Source organism: Lates calcarifer, linkage group LG8 (assembly GCF_001640805.2).
Source record: "Lates calcarifer isolate ASB-BC8 linkage group LG8, TLL_Latcal_v3, whole genome shotgun sequence".
Lineage (NCBI taxonomy): Eukaryota > Metazoa > Chordata > Actinopteri > Centropomidae > Lates > Lates calcarifer.
This window is the reverse complement of record NC_066840.1, coordinates 3947620-3963320: the sequence shown is the minus strand read 5'-3', so window position 1 is coordinate 3963320 and position 15701 is coordinate 3947620. Positions and strand designations below refer to the sequence as shown.

The window sequence follows — 15701 nt, the reverse complement described above, 5'->3', positions numbered from 1 at the left end:
ACCAACCTCAGCTGATGTGTAATGTATTGTAGGCCTACTGATTGACTACAAGGATGATATTTGATATAAAAGAACACTTGTTATCAGCTATACAGTGGTGTTTGTTAATTAAACCCAAGCTGAGGTGAAGGTAAACTGTCCGGTAACAGCTTTGTGTATCTAATTTAGTGTAGAAAAGCATTGCTGAAAGTCTGGGTCATGGCAAAAACAGACCCAGACATTTGAACACATATGAACACATCCTTATTACCAAATAAAAGTTTATTCTCAAAGTTTATTTACACTTAAGTACGCCCCCCTCAGTTATTTATGCTACAATATTTATTTGCTTTACCTATGTAATTTAGTTTTTAAGCGTTAAATGTTTTTGGAGAGATGGAGCTTGACATTCTGGTTTCCTGAGTGAGCCAGTGAGTCACAGTCAGCATGGTGGAATAAGGGTCATTATGTGGTGGGACACAGTATGTATGTTGGGTAGAAACAGAAAGACCAAGACTATGCTGGAGTTCTGTGTGTTAGAGTGAGTGTAGGAGAATGAGAGAGCGATGGCAAGTGACTCTCTTGCACCCTCTGTATATGTGTTTGTGTGTGTAAGTGAATGTGACAAATTAAAGAGTCCGGTGGAGGGGTGGGGGGTAGCTATGAGTGTGTGTGTGTGTGTGTGTGTGTGTGAGAGAGAGAGTGTGTTAGTGTCGTAGCGAAGAATGGTCTCTCTGTGGTCTCACACAGTGGCCCTGTTCACACCAGGGTCAGCTGCCTGCACACTCACACACACATACGCTCAAACACACACATTTCTGGACTCGTATCCAAGCTAAACAAGAAAACATTCTGTGAAACAACTGAATAAGAAAATTCCACGGATGACAGATGTCATCTGTCTGTTTGTCTGTCTCTCTATCATTTTTTATTTGCTGTGTGTGTATGTGTATTTCTGTGTATTTATAACATATAATGTATTCTGTGTCAAGAGGAAGTTGAAGTTCCACATCTAAACCATTTCCTGAGGGCACTTGCATACATGAATGCACATACACATACATCCGTACACAAGTAAACATGTACACGTCAGTGGTAAGAGCTGTATTGCTGTCAGTTCCTTAGAAATAAAGATAAGGGAGGGGGATTTCTTACTTTGCTAAGCACGTCAATGCCTTCAGTATTCAAACTTTATTGGGACACTTTAAGATCAGGTCTAAACAGTCATATCGGAATTCATGTGACTTTAATGTCCCTCTGGATGAACTTGCGGGTTGATGCAAGAGTCTTGTGGAAAGACGCTGACACATGTAGTTAAAAGCCACCCTTAACATCCTGAAATTTTGAATGGAGTTTGTTTCGCTGAAGCCATTGAGATCATAATCCCACCACTCCTGGCTCTAACACACACATGCCTCCATACAGAAGTAGCACTGGACCACAAAAAGCCATAATTTGAAAATTGGCTCTATTTTTCTTCATAGTTGTCCTTGTTACCATCTGCTCACAAATTCACTGGCTTCCACTGCACACCAACATATAGATAAAACCTTTAAGGCTGACCTCAGTGGTCTCCATGTGACATCTTACAAAATGCTTATTTGTAAGCTGGTTAATTATATTTACATACACTGATAGGTAACCAACTAAAGGTAAAACTACAAGCCACCACAAGCCTCCAGAACAGCGTCAGTTGACATACAGCACACATCCTGAACATAACAGTATATTCTGGAAATCTGTAGAAGAAATCTGTGGAGGAAACATTAGTTCAAAATTTCTGCAGACTGTGAAGGCCATAGCACATCATTTCACATCATAGTCATCAAACCATTCAGTGCTGCAGATCAAAGTCCAGGTAATGTCACACTGGAAAAGACCTCTCGCTGTTCCACACACCTTGCAGTTGTCAAAAGATAGTCTGAGAGATTAATAACCTAGAACACAAGTTATGTTGAAAGAGAAGGGAGTTAGCTGTGTCACTGGCAAGGGAGGAAAAGATGGACAGACATTCTGACACCAGGTAGTCAGAACGGTTTGGGCTGATATTGGGCCAAAGTTAGTCTGAATGCGGCTACCTGGAGCTGATTCTGATTCTTCGTTTGGTCGTCCACATTTCACCAACTCAGACCCTCCAACCCAACTGTCTTGGAGAAGGATCTGTGAGGAGAGAGGTTGTAAAAGAAATCACAGAGATTACAGAGTGGTTAGAAGCAGGGACAACAGAATAGGCCCTAAAGAAGACCAAGTTTAGCTTGCTGCAGACACTGGTAGTGCAGACGGGGTTGGTTGAGGTCACTCAAGAATCAACACAGTTTAACTATGAACCCGTCAAAATAGTACGCTGCTAGAACAGAATATCCCAACATTGGATGACATTCCTTCATATTTTTATCCATCAGGACATTTGGTCCTGGAAAGTATAAAAATATATATGAATAAGCACACATGTACACAAACACATAGAATTTACTAGGAGAAAAACATCCTGCAGAGGCATGCTGAAGTGATTCTAATAGGCTGGTTGAGCACATTTCTTTATCTGTCACTGTCTCCTTCTGTGTCTTCTTATCTGCCTTCCTTTCATGGAGGAGCCTCAGACAGGGGTTCACAAACTTTAATAGATACAAATGCACAGATATATTTTTTAAAAAGCTAGGCAACAGGACTTTTAGTTGGGATGCAATGAGGAGTTATAAATGAATTTTAAAAGAAATTGTTAATTTCCATATGAAAAGTTATCAATGCTTAGTAAGCACCCATACATTTGACTTCATTTTTATTTTTCATTTTACAATTTTGTTTCATTTAGAAGTTCTTCTTTCGTATCACACCTATGTCCTTTCCCTTTTTCTGTTTTCTCATTTGCTTACTTACCACACGAGAGCGCTGTTGCTCATGTTTGCATGTTATCACAACTGACGTTACTCCATATATGAGAGGGAGAAAAACCCACCAGCCTAAGAGTTAGACAGGGCTGCTTTCACTGAAGCCAGTCATATCAGGAAGTGGCTTTTAATAGGCATGTTTGTTTGGGTCTGGAGGAAATTCATTTTCGCATCATGTGCCACTAGAGAAAGATTGAAAAAGAAGAGACAACAGGGTAAAAAAACATCTTGTAAATCTATCATAAGAATAATTTCAACATGGTTAAATGGGCCAACATTTCATATAAAGGGGAGTCATTAAACAGCTCACTGTAGTTCATGTAAACAGGAAGTACAGTACAGTCACAGAGGCTTCAAACTAGTAGTAACTGCTTGATGTTGCTGTGGCTGACTCATAGGCTAGCATGCTCCCAATTCTGAGAATCTAAAACAGCATACATGATGAGGATGTAGGTGAAGGGCTGGATGGAGTGTAATGGAGCAAATAGAGGGAGGGGTGAGGAGGAGAAAGGGTAGCTTCTGACTCTCATTCTAGGGCTAGCTTGACTTCCGGAACTTGCATACTCTGGCTTTAATGTAGTGAAATTACCAGTTTACATTGTTTGAATGCTGATACTGAGAGCTTGTGCTTAGTGTGTCTAGTTTGGTCATAAATTTTCACTTCCTGTTCAGTGCTTGTCATCTGATCTGGTTTCCACCATCTCCTGAGGGAAATAACTGGCTCTTTAGCTGTTAGATGCTATTCACCAGCTAGTTGCTAACTGTATCTTCCTGCCATTTGGTGCTGGCAGTAGGATCAGAGTTTTTCACCAAAGCAGTTTCCAGGTATGTCTGTAAACTAGAGACGGAATCCAACAGTAAAGCTGTGGGCCCTACAACCAACACAATGAGTTCAAAAATGCTATGATGCTATGCTCCATAGAGCTGAGAAGATCTGCAGAGTCAAGCAATAGAATAATTATATACATCACTACAAGTGACCCAAATTGTAGCAGCTTTGAATATATTATCAATTTGACAAATCACTTGAGTCATTAGGGTTCATCCTCTGGGGACAATGAACATTTCCACCGAGTTGAAGGCAACTCATCTAACCACTGTGGAGACAATTCACAACAACTGTGTGGTGGTGCTAGAGGAAAAGTCATCCTCTGAGGATCACAAATATCTGTACAAAATTTCATGGTAATCCATCTAGTAGTTGAGATATAATAGTCTGGACTAAATTGATGGACTAACTGCTGTTCCTATGTTCATTCACATTATGCTTCAAAATAACATTTCATTTGCCTTCAGTGCCGGCAAACTCCCTAACAATATATCTTTGCCTGTTTTCCTCGTTGCAGTTAATCCATACCTTAATTAATGAAACACACATATACTTTAGTAATAATGTAATGTAATACAACAGCCCTGCAATAAAGCATATTTTCATGAAATGTATAATGTTCAGTCTAACCCATTTTTATCTGTGAGAATAGAACAAATATTAGAGACACCTCATGCTGGCATGGATTTAGCTGAATTTTAATAGAGAAATTTTGCAGATTTCATAAAGAACTCATAGTCATACCAGAGCATGTTATCTACAATAAAAGCCACAAGGCATTTGTCAGTGTACTAGCACATTTTTCACTCTGGTTCAAGTACTTTCCATCACTCAGTAAAACCTCCCTTCATTATCAGATCTCTGTTTACTGCTGTTCTGCAGTGTTCTGCACTGTTTTGCAGTGTGAAAAAGCCTGAGTGCAACACATTACTGCTTTTCCCTGCCTTTCCCTGCCACTATACAACAAAGACTGACAATGGCAGTTAAAATAAAAAGTTATTTTGCTGGTGAATATTTTGGTTACAACTAGTCAGGCTAGTTAACAAATAAAGCTGCAGGCTACTCTGATAATCCACTGGATGTCAGCAGGCCAAGGAGAGTGTAGCTGTAGTACACACTCTGTTGCTTCTTTTATCAGTAAATATAATTCATTTTGTAGATTATCCCAGAAGTCTGTAACAACTACAACTACTGTGTTACAGTACACCGTGTGAACTGCTAAAAGTCAGTGGATATATGCAGCACCTCTGTAAAACAGGCCTCTTTCTGTTGTAAGTGAGGTTTCTGTGGTGAAAGATAACCATGCACACACAAGTTAGTTTAAAAATAAAATTTTGAATAGAAATGTTATACATCTGGGGAATTTAAATCCAGGTAACTCCACAGTGTGGTAACTGCTGGGTCTGCTATTTCTGTGTGATTGCTTACCTTTATTACACTTGTTTAAGTGAGTGTTAAACTCTGCTGGGCTGCATAGCCAATTTTTAAAAAAACACTCTCCATCATGACATATTTAAATTGTAAACCAACATCTTAACAACCATTTGTGCAATCTTTGCAAACATCTAAAATACGAACACAAATGGCTTAGCTGCAAAATGCATATCTCTCTCACAATCTCTGTCTTGGTATCAAAAAATTGATTCCATACTTCATAGATAACTTATAAACACAATGGTGCTGTAACTGCTGTACCAAGCAACAGGGTCATGCAGTTACAAGGTGCAACTTAAAAACAGTTGCAGTTTTAATAAGGCACAAACAGAAGTGTTTAACAGCCACTTTGTGCTTGAGTCTGATATGTTTCCCACACATCTGAAAGCTGCTTAGAGTCCTGTAATATTGTTGTAATGACAGAGGTCCAGTAACAGCTGTCTGTCCAAAAAGGCATCGGTCCCCTAAACAAACCACCATTAGGAGGATCTGTCACTGAGATTCCCAGATGTCTCATACACAGTCCCACATATACATCCTCAATGTAAACAGCCTTTACATGGAAAGATGCCTGCAGTATCTTTTTGGGTAAATCCAGTGAGAACACATAGCCCAGTCCCAGGGCATACGGTGGGTAGCTTGTTTCAGGGAAGGCAGAAACAGGCAGAAACCACTTTGAGGTACGATCTCGAAGAACAGCAGCACCCCTTGCCACCATCCCTGTCATGTAGAGATGTCGGGGAGCTTTTAAAAGCATGTCAACAAGTTTATGGACATTAAGGAACATGTCAGAGTCAACCTTCATGGCGTAGGTGGTGTTGGGGCAATGGGAGCTTAACCATTCAAACATGACCATGGTTTTAATGGTGAGGTTACTGTAGTTGTCCATGAAGTTACTCTGGAGAATGTCTTGATGTCTCTGGCTTTCCTGTAACACCTAAAGAAAGAGAGGTAGGAGAATTAGGTTAGCTTAAAGCAGCAGTGGTGGTGGAAACAAGCTAGCAACCCGTTGTTTAGTTTCAGATCCAGCAGATACGACACAACATTAGCATGCATTTGGAGTCATTTTCTTGGTCACCTGGTAAAAAGTCCAATACTTACTCTCCTTTTAGGGCAGACCTTCTGGTCTCCTGAGGGAAATATGTGGCTCATTAGCACTAAATGCTCTACAGTGTACACCATACAGTTGCTAGCTTTGTCTGCTGTGAATGAAGTGCTTAAAAGCTCCTGTGCCAGCATTTGAAGGAAGAGGCTTCTAGTGTCAGGATTGCTGATTTTGCTACCTCCCAGCCTGGGATTTTATTTTGTGTCTTTTGCAGCCTTAATTTAGTGTCTCTTGTATGTCTTTGTTAATAAATACCATGAATTTGGTGGTTTTAAAAAGTGTTTTCTGTGGTTGATTTCGGTTAGTGATGAAATGTTGATGATGCAATCAAGGCTCGGACATAACAACTGGGAGCTCATCTGGTAAATAGTATGTTTGTGTGTATCTAGTGGCCTTTGTTTTAATATAGTGGTCATATCATTTGTGGTTGTTACTGTTTGTTTAGTTGTGATTCTCCTTAGTGACTTGGGGTCCTTTGTAATCTTCCACTTTGTTTTGCCACTTTGTCTGTGATAAACACTTTTGGGTGCTGGTGCTGTGTGGCCTTTAGGTTGTGGTGTCTGTACTTCACATTTGCTGGGTTTCATGTTGCTGCTTAGCTATAAGTTGGCAGTTGTGTGAAGTACTACACTGCAACCATTTCCTGTGGTTGTTACAGTCCCATTTGTTTAGTGTTGGTGTAATAATTGCGATCATAAATTTTAGGGCAAACCTGTTGGCAACAGCATAAATTTACACTGGTTTTGTTAGATGATGTCAGCAAACATAAATATGTGAGTGAGAACTATAATTGTGAATTTGGTTGGAATAAAACACAGTATGGTAATTAACATTTAATGGCATTTTAACATTTAGATGGCTTAATTTCTGAGGGGATGTCTCTGTGGTGCATTTTGTTTGGCTGCAGCTATAACCTGGTATCTTAACCTTCTTTGCTTTCTCTGCTCTGATTACCTTGTGAGTTTTACATCCTCTGAAGCAGCTGCTGTAGCCCATTCATGTTAGCCTATTTGGAAGTACACAAATGCACTTTGATTTTCCCCCAACAAACCCTTGGAACACCTTTCACTCTCTCCTATTATAACATCAGATTTTTTTGATGGTTGAAAGGGACACTGAAAAAGAGCTCTGTAATTTCAAAAATGAACGCACTCACTTGCTCCTCCGGGAACTCTGTCCCATCTCCCTCTCTGGACAGTCCTAGCAGGAAGTAGTGACTGACCACTCGACTCAACACTGTAGTTTCTTTGCCCCATGTGTCGCGGATTATGTCACGAGCCTCTCTGTTATGGGGTGCGACTGGAACCATAAGAACCAAGAATGGGCTTTCCTGCTGACATCTGTTTGGTTGGTCCACTATGAAATGATACTGATGCGGGTATGCCACAAAGTACTGTGCTGTTGAGACCTGTGCAAGCAGAGGAGGTTGGTGTTTTTGAGTGTTGCACCTCAATGTTACTGGATTTATCATTTTTACTTGTTAACTTGTTTACATTCTCATCTTAGCTTCACATGAAAAGACAAAATGTGGATGTGCTCAGACAAAAGTTAAAGTCAATTTTTGACTTGCTTTATATGTGCATTCTGGGTTTATTTGCCTAGAACAGACATTGTACCAACTGTACAAATGTTAGCTTTACCAAGCTAGCAATGTACACTTTGACCATGTGAGCAGTAGTGTGTCTCTCAAACTTGACGATTTGTGTCATACTAGGAGTTCGTTGGATGGTTGGTACCAGTGTCCTGTGTGTGTTTTCAGCTGACAGATTGGTCTTGTACATGATTTGTCGGGGGGTGGTGTAATCAGGAAATATCTAGCTTTTAGCATAAGAGGAAAAATGTGTATCTTTGTTGATGCTGTAGCCCCAACATGTAGTTTGAGGAGGTGCACATTAGCTGCAATGTAGCCTACAGTGTTCCCTCTGAGCCTAAGCTTGTACTTGCTGTGGACTACAGCGTGGCCCTTAAAGCAGAGATACACATTCAGCTTTACCACTGATGACTCATCTTAAGTGTATGACTGTTCTTATTATTAGACAAACAGGGAACAACAACACAGATGCACTACGTGTATGGATTTTTATCTGCCTCTGTCATTTTGATAAGCTGCCCATGTTTCAAGATGACATTGACACAGAGGCCAGTAAATATACTTACACTGTCAGCTGCAGTAGTCATATTGTTTGAGTGTGTCTTCCAAAAGTTCCAAGACAGTGATAACTCGATGCTTGAATTGTAGAAAGTAAATACGCCCATATAAGAAGTTCCCATCACGAGGAACAGAATCAACAAACACAAACACCGCCTAGTTCTCGTCCGTGGAGTCTTTTCAGGAGTCTTTTCACTGCAGAGACAAAAGTGAAAATGGACGTCTTTAATGCCCCTTAACTGCACAGCAGAAGCACTTTACTCTCCATTATGGGATTAGAATCAGGAAGCACTTTGCTAATAATGCTTCTTCCTTTCCCAGTAATGTAGGCGTTCTTCATTAGTAGTGATTTATGTGTAGATGTTTAGACCATGGGGAGGGAGTTTCCATTAAGATCTGTATCCATCAGAAACCACCACAACCACGAACTGAGCAAGGCTTACTGCAAGCACTAAAACATTTGGAGAGGAAAGTGTGATGTATGTTAACACACTGTACATACTGATGTGAAGCCTGTTAAACTGCACATACTTTACAAGCTTTGTGGTACGTACACAGCAATCAATCAACAGAATCAAGAATGTCCAAAACTATGTTACAGACAGACTGAATGACAACTCTCAACATTTAGAAACACTGAACTATTTGTAAGATTACACAAAACTTCTGTTTTTCTACACACTTCCCTTTCTTCATTTATAGTGTCATTAATGCTAATGAGCAGTAATGAGAAGTTAACACATTAAATGCTTGTATCACAGCTTGTATCTAGCGAGGGTTTTTCATCATTGTCATGTGACTCTTACAAGGATTTCAACAGAGGAAAACTGTAAATGTACACTATGTGCTGAGATTCTTTAAGGTTAGCAGTAGATTTAGGTTTACATGATTTACATGGAAACAGACAGATATTCTGTTTTCATTGTTTACTATATGTGTACCATGATCTCTGTCATTGCAACAATAATATATAAATAATAATAAATAATGCTAATGGTGACAGCAACTGCAATATACACATTTAGCTCAAATCTACTAGAAAATAATCTCATTGCATCCAAACTTCTTATACATCAAAGAAGCAAAAAAGAAAGAAAAGGGAAGAAATCAAACAGCAACAATTCATGACTATTTTCATTACATTTGGTGTGGGGAGTTCCCAGGGAGATAAATAATGGTTTGGGTGAGAGATTTTTCTAAAAATATTTGAACCTGTTATGAGTTTTCTCATGTATCAGTCAAAGCTATGCCTGTGCATGTTTTACCAACGGCATGTGGAGACATATATTTGGCCATCACCTTATGAGAGAGAATTAATGAGACTACCTGTATAGTTATGTAGCCTAGCAGAAATCTCAGGTTTGGTTCATCATGAGAAAGGAAATCTTACAGCTGACATGACATAAGGCATATACGTACCAAGAGAAATGTAGTATGTAGTGGAAATTTCTTTGTCATTATGCAAGTCAGTTTGTAATGTCTGAATGCCAAATGCAAAATCTGGTTGTACTGATCAGGAGCATGTTTTCAGTTTTGCACGGCCCCTGGTCAGCCTGGTGGGCTCACCTTGTACAGCTCATATAATTAACAAAGCTGAGACCCACTCCAGCCTGGGCCCTTTACTGCATGATACCCCCCTTCCTTACACTTTCTACTGTCTCTATCCAGTCAAGCAGAAATGCAGAAGAAACGAACCTGTTTATCAGTTTTTCACTTTTCAGAATGTGATTGTAAAACAAAATCAAATTAATATTACAAAGGCAATAACCCAGTGGTCTCTACAGTTTCACTTCATGAATTTAGTTATTGTACTGTATGGAAACCCGCTAAAAGTAGTCATTGGTAGTGCTAACATTATTGTTGTGTTATGTGTTATGTGCTGTGAAACCAGGAGAAAACAATGGCTACAAAATATTATTTGCTTTTCTTGTTGAGCACTCGATTAAATCTCACAGCCACACAGTCAGAGATGATACATTTGTACATGAATTAAGACATTAGCTCTAATATCTGTGAGGAGTGCAGTCTACTGCAATCAGTCTCACTGATCTATTTCAATAAGAGCTAGATAGGATCGGTTAAAAAAAATCTCACTGAGCCTTTCACTTTACTGTATGATCCCTTTAAAGCTGATGTACTTCAAAACTGAATTAAAATCTAAACTTACCATTTAGAAACAGAATTCTCCGGCATTTTCCTGAGGCGGAGAATGACTTCAAAGCTGACAGCTACAGCAGACTAACAGACAGGCAAATAATGAGGATGTTGAATAGTCAGACTGCTCTGTGGTTTGAGGTGGAGTATGAGAACACACACACCAGGCCTCCTTCTCATACACACAGGCAGTGTACTTTACTCTGTAGAAATACATGTGACAACACGTGCTGATCAGAGGCACAAAATTTAAATATGAGTGCTGGTGTTGGCTGTGCCTTACAATAACATTCAGAGAACCTGGTGAGTGTGTTTTCAGTGGGAGTATAGTCAACATGACTCAACATGCAATCTTTACGAGAAATCATGCCAACAATTTCTCTCCTGTTTGATCTCTCTTTTAGAGATTTAAATATACCTGACATTAATGGTCTACTGCTTTGTTCTACTATTACACTCAAAACATATTCTGAATCAGCAGACACGACACCAACATAAATGAATTGTTCTAGTTAGCCATGTTTTGCATACTTACTGTGCTGAAAATATCTGTTAATAATCTGGAGCTTGATAGCAGGTTTTTGTTTTGGCTGCTGGTGGTTACAGAGAAAGACATTCTACAGGGGATTTTCGTATCGCTGTGCTCCTCCCACATTCTATCTACATCACAAAGAGACGTGATTTTCTTACTGTGTAACTGTGCATCTGTGGCATCTGAGTGATGTATATATTCAGAGTTAGGCAGTATTACTTGTAAGACAAAATGTGGTCAAAATACATGATAATACAATTTATTGACTATTTTGAGTTCTTTACTAACCTCAGTTGTATGTGGTTTATGAGTATTTCCAACGTCCCTCTGGTGGTATCACATATACTGACGACTCACTGGAAATAAAGCCACATGATATGAAACCTGCAATGACAGAATCACGTTTTCAACATTTATCCATGTTTCAGGGGTGTTCATATTCTCTTACAGCAGCTGGTTTCTCTGTTAGCATGCTGAAATGCTAAAATAAGACAGTGAACATGGTAAACATTGTATCTGCTTAGCATCATTTGCTGTGAGCGTTGCCATGCTGGTGCTGCTAGTGTACTTGTATTGTTACAGTTCTGTTTAGGCGCTCACAGCACATGAAGATGGTGGTCTTGGTTTAGTGCTGGGAAAACTGAATAGTGACATGACAAATGAAAGTGAATGTGTTTTTGAACACATTGCTGAAACCACATGTTTTTTTTTTTTTTTTTTTTTACCATAACCAAGTGGTAACTGAAGGACTTGCAGTGTATGAGTTGTGTGTCTCCTGCAGAGTAAAATAAGCAGGCAGCAATTACATTTCCTGACAATATGTAATTGTTAAATTAAATTAGTAGTGAATAAACTGATTTTCTAGGAAGCAGGGCTGAGTGTCTGCAGTACAGTAACATCAAAAGCACAGAGGTGGACCTTGCCAATTGTTTTTAGTGCTCTCTGTCAGCAAATACCACAGAGATTACCAAAAAGCAGAACAACACCTGCATTGCACAATGCACCTGGAATAGGCCAGCTTAAAAAGACAGTACCCGATCCATGTATACTATTGACAATTCAGGCATTATAAAACATCCCTCCTGTCATGCAATGCAACAAAGAGTACAATGTTTTCTGTATGTATAATTTTGCTTGTTGTCCCCATTTCCTTCATCTGATGATGTGCTCGTTCCAACCTTTACAACTGACATCTTGAGGTTTATGAATATCAACTGAAACTGCTCATGTTCTTCTTCTTCAGTTTAGTAGAATGGAAGCTTGTCAGCCACAACATAAATTTACAGTTGTATGTGGAAATGTCCTAAACTCTCAGGAACTCTGCAGACCCGCGGCCACACCACAACTGTGAACTCTAGGGTGACAACTGTTCTTCTGCAACTCTTGAGAAAGAGTTCAGTCCACACCCACTGGTGGAATTTTTTTCTTGCACAACACAGTTTTTACTCAATGAATAAGTTTGAATTGGAGTCACTCTGTTGATGGCGTCTATGGAACTGAGTAACCAGGATAACTTCACTGCCACAATTTTTCTAACTTATTGGAACAATACAATTCATTTAACTTTAAAGGGTGTTATGAGGTATACGTACATACCTAATCCTCTTCATTCTCTGTGGGGCATGAGGGCAGTATAGTATAGACAGTATAGGATGTACAGTAAATTAAGTCCATAGATACTTAAAAACCTATTCTCTTTGGTTATTAGGTTATTTTTTTATTATTTTTTCCACCTGTCTGTTTCTTGGTTTGTTTACTTGTTTGTTTATTTCTCAGCAGGATTATGCAAAAGATACTGAACCGATCTGTACCAAACTACTCAGAGGATGAGCATGGTCCAGGGACCATGCCTCATCAATTTTTGTGCAGTTAAAGGGGGGATCCAGGAATTCTTTAGGCCATATTTCACGTATAGGAAATGTTTGGCCTTGGCAGAGGTATCAATTCGACTGGGTGCCATACTACTTTTACATGTTTTTGGCCCAACTAATTACAAAGAAGTGATTAAGGTTTTGGTAAATATGTTTTTGCATGAACACCTCCAGTAACATTGAAAGAAACATTGAAAATGTTTTAGACTGCTATCTAAAGAGGAGCGTGAAACAGGTCCAGCAGTGTAAGAGCTGGAGTTTGTTTCCCTTAATCAGAACAGAAGGTTTCAGGAAGCCAATATGACCAGCAGAATTATTAGGAAAACTAAATGGGAGAAGGGGAAGTGAAAAATTAGTGAGGACTAAATGTGAAAGAGAGGGAGCGTGGGGAGGAGTTTGGCACATGAAGAAGACCGCCACTGCAGGAAATTTTTGAGAAAACAGCTTGCAGAACATCTGATAAAGCAAGAATCATAAGAGAAGAAAAAAGATGTAACAGTTCAATGTGTCAGATGACAGGCATTCAAAATGTATAAAACAACTCATATACTTTTTATTTGCTCTCAGTTAAATTATTTCAACCAATATATCCAAAGAATAGTCAAAGAAATGAGCAGAAATCAAAAGACAACCACTATACTGTATATTGCCATCGAATATAACAACTCAAATAATTAATTATTGTATCAAACAATCTCAAATATCCAGAATTCATTGGTTCTAATAAGACAATGACAGTACCTTTGTGTAAATTCAAAACATTATTCACTTTGCTTAAATATCATGGTAATAATCTTGTTTTTTTTTTAAAGCTCACAAAGAAGAATGTGGTCTGTTTCAGCTTGGAGTCTGGCTTTTTTATGCAGTGAGGCCCCCTTTGGCTGACTGGTAGTGGTCTCAATTCCAGAGTGATGGGTTTAAAACATCAGTTCGTTAGCAGTGCTGTACTGCCATGAAAAAGCATCCATCCGTCCATCCATCCATCCATCCATCCATCCATCCACTGACAAAAAGATAAAAAGAAGGAAAGCAAAAGAGGCTCTGGGTCACACACACATAACGTGGGTGTTAACAGAAAATGTAGGGAACAAATCACTGTCATGTATAGGTCTATGCATAAGTTATGGAAGCTGTACAGAGAGTATTATAACAAACAAATACTAAAAACAAAGCCTGGTAAAAACTGTCACCAACATTCTAAAAGGATACAACATTTAAATGAAACAAAACAAAATAAATAACAAAAATGTTTCTTTTTTCCCTTTATCAGTTCTTATCATTACTTCATGGCTGGACAGAAAACAAATATACTGTATCAACATAAGACATTTATTCTCCTCCTTATTACAAGAGGCTGCAACAAATGACTGTGTCATTTACTCTTTTATCTATGTTTATTTAATTATTATTTTTTTTACCTAAATGGGTGGTCATGCAAATAGAAAAAGCCAAGTCCTTTATGCTTTTAGTTCAGGGGTAAAAGTTGGTAGTTCACCTCTTAGCCAGTTCGACTTTTGACAAATCGACTTGTTGCTGTTGACTGGGTTTTAAGGTGATGAGCTGGCTGGTTTTCTTCCTCCTAGCTCAAGAAGTAACTAGTCTTTTAGTCAACTAGTTTATACAACTAGCTAGCTCCTACTGACTCCAGCTAACCATGCTTTCTCAGTTAAATAAGTTTTAGCCATTGCTTTATGCATCACCTCTTATTTTGTTGTTCTTGCTGGTCAGCCATTTCAGGAAGTTAACCATTTCAGCTTATTAGAGCCAAACCAGGAAGCTAGGTAGCTAGCTAGCCAGCTACGGGCTGAATTTTTAGAGTTTGACTTCTTGTTTTAAGGTGGACTGGTATGCCAAAATCATTGCTTGAAATCTGCCTTGTATACTGGCAAGCCACCTAGTCAACAGGTAGATTGATATTCAGAGAACTCTAGCTAGGTAGAAGATTGACTGGCATTCACGCTACGTTTTGTTTGTCAGTAGACCGATATTTCCAAGTAGTTAAGCAAATCAACTGGTTTTCACAGCTGGTGTGTGAGTAGACTGTGATTATAAGATTACTTGGGTTTTTTGTGCTCCGAGGTCCAACGTGGTAGGTTGTTCTATTGTCTGTGGATACCTAGTAATCCTGGACCTTATCATTGACTTTTCCAGTTTATTATATCTGCACCAGTCAAATTAATTTGACCAGTTGTGTTGTATGATAGCATTCCTTTAAAATGGTCTACACATCTTACATATCAGTATATATCAGTCTGTAACCAGTTTGTAAGTCCAAAGATTATATGAATCCATGTTTGCAAGAAAACTGCAGCAATTACACCCAACCACTGTGAATCTTAGCTTTACGCAGTCTTTAAGAAGTCTTTTGTTCACAGCGTGGGATGAAATGGCCTAAAACAAGTCTGCAAACAGTCCACAACCAGTCTCTCCGGACACCAAGTCTGTACACAGTCCTAAAACCCACTGAAAACCAGTCGACCAACCAGTCTACCCCATGTCCAAAGCCAGTGAAAAAAATGTCTGTAAACCGGTCTGTATCCAGTACCAGTGGAACACATCTACCAGATGTCAGAGCTTAGTTCTCTGCTGGTGAGAGGTACGAAGGTGCTGTTCAGGTGGAGTTCTGGCTTCTTCCCAAGCGTACTGCTCTGAGTTACCTGGGAAACACACAACACAATGGTGATTAGTAGGAATCTCCCCCAACAACAAAAAGAAAAAACAGGTGCTGCATTCTACATTATATACAGTACTGCTGCATGC

The 15701-nt window shown here is 39.1% G+C and overlaps 2 protein-coding genes across 6 annotated transcripts in view; both read right to left on the bottom strand.

Moving 5' to 3' along the window:
* Positions 1-4378: 4378 nt before the first annotated feature.
* On the bottom strand, positions 4379-11198 carry LOC108879039 (beta-1,3-galactosyltransferase 2). Its single transcript, XM_018670171.2, has 5 exons — positions 11074-11198; positions 10552-10622; positions 8393-8579; positions 7392-7643; positions 4379-6067 (listed from the first exon to the last, which is right to left on the bottom strand). The coding sequence occupies exons 1-5, from the start codon at positions 11191-11193 to the stop codon at positions 5468-5470; spliced, it is 1230 nt and encodes a 409-aa protein (XP_018525687.2). The 5' UTR covers positions 11194-11198; the 3' UTR covers positions 4379-5467.
* A 2276-nt stretch (positions 11199-13474) lies between these two features.
* il1rapl2 (interleukin 1 receptor accessory protein-like 2) overlaps positions 13475-15701 on the bottom strand; it is a 430428-nt gene continuing 428201 nt past the window's right edge. For all 5 annotated transcript variants that reach the window (XM_018670159.2, XM_051072153.1, XM_051072154.1 and 2 more), the window contains one exon: positions 13475-15598. In XM_018670159.2, coding sequence (XP_018525675.1) covers positions 15500-15598 — 99 coding nt within the window. In that variant the 3' untranslated portion in view covers positions 13475-15499. The remainder of the gene's footprint in view (positions 15599-15701) is intronic.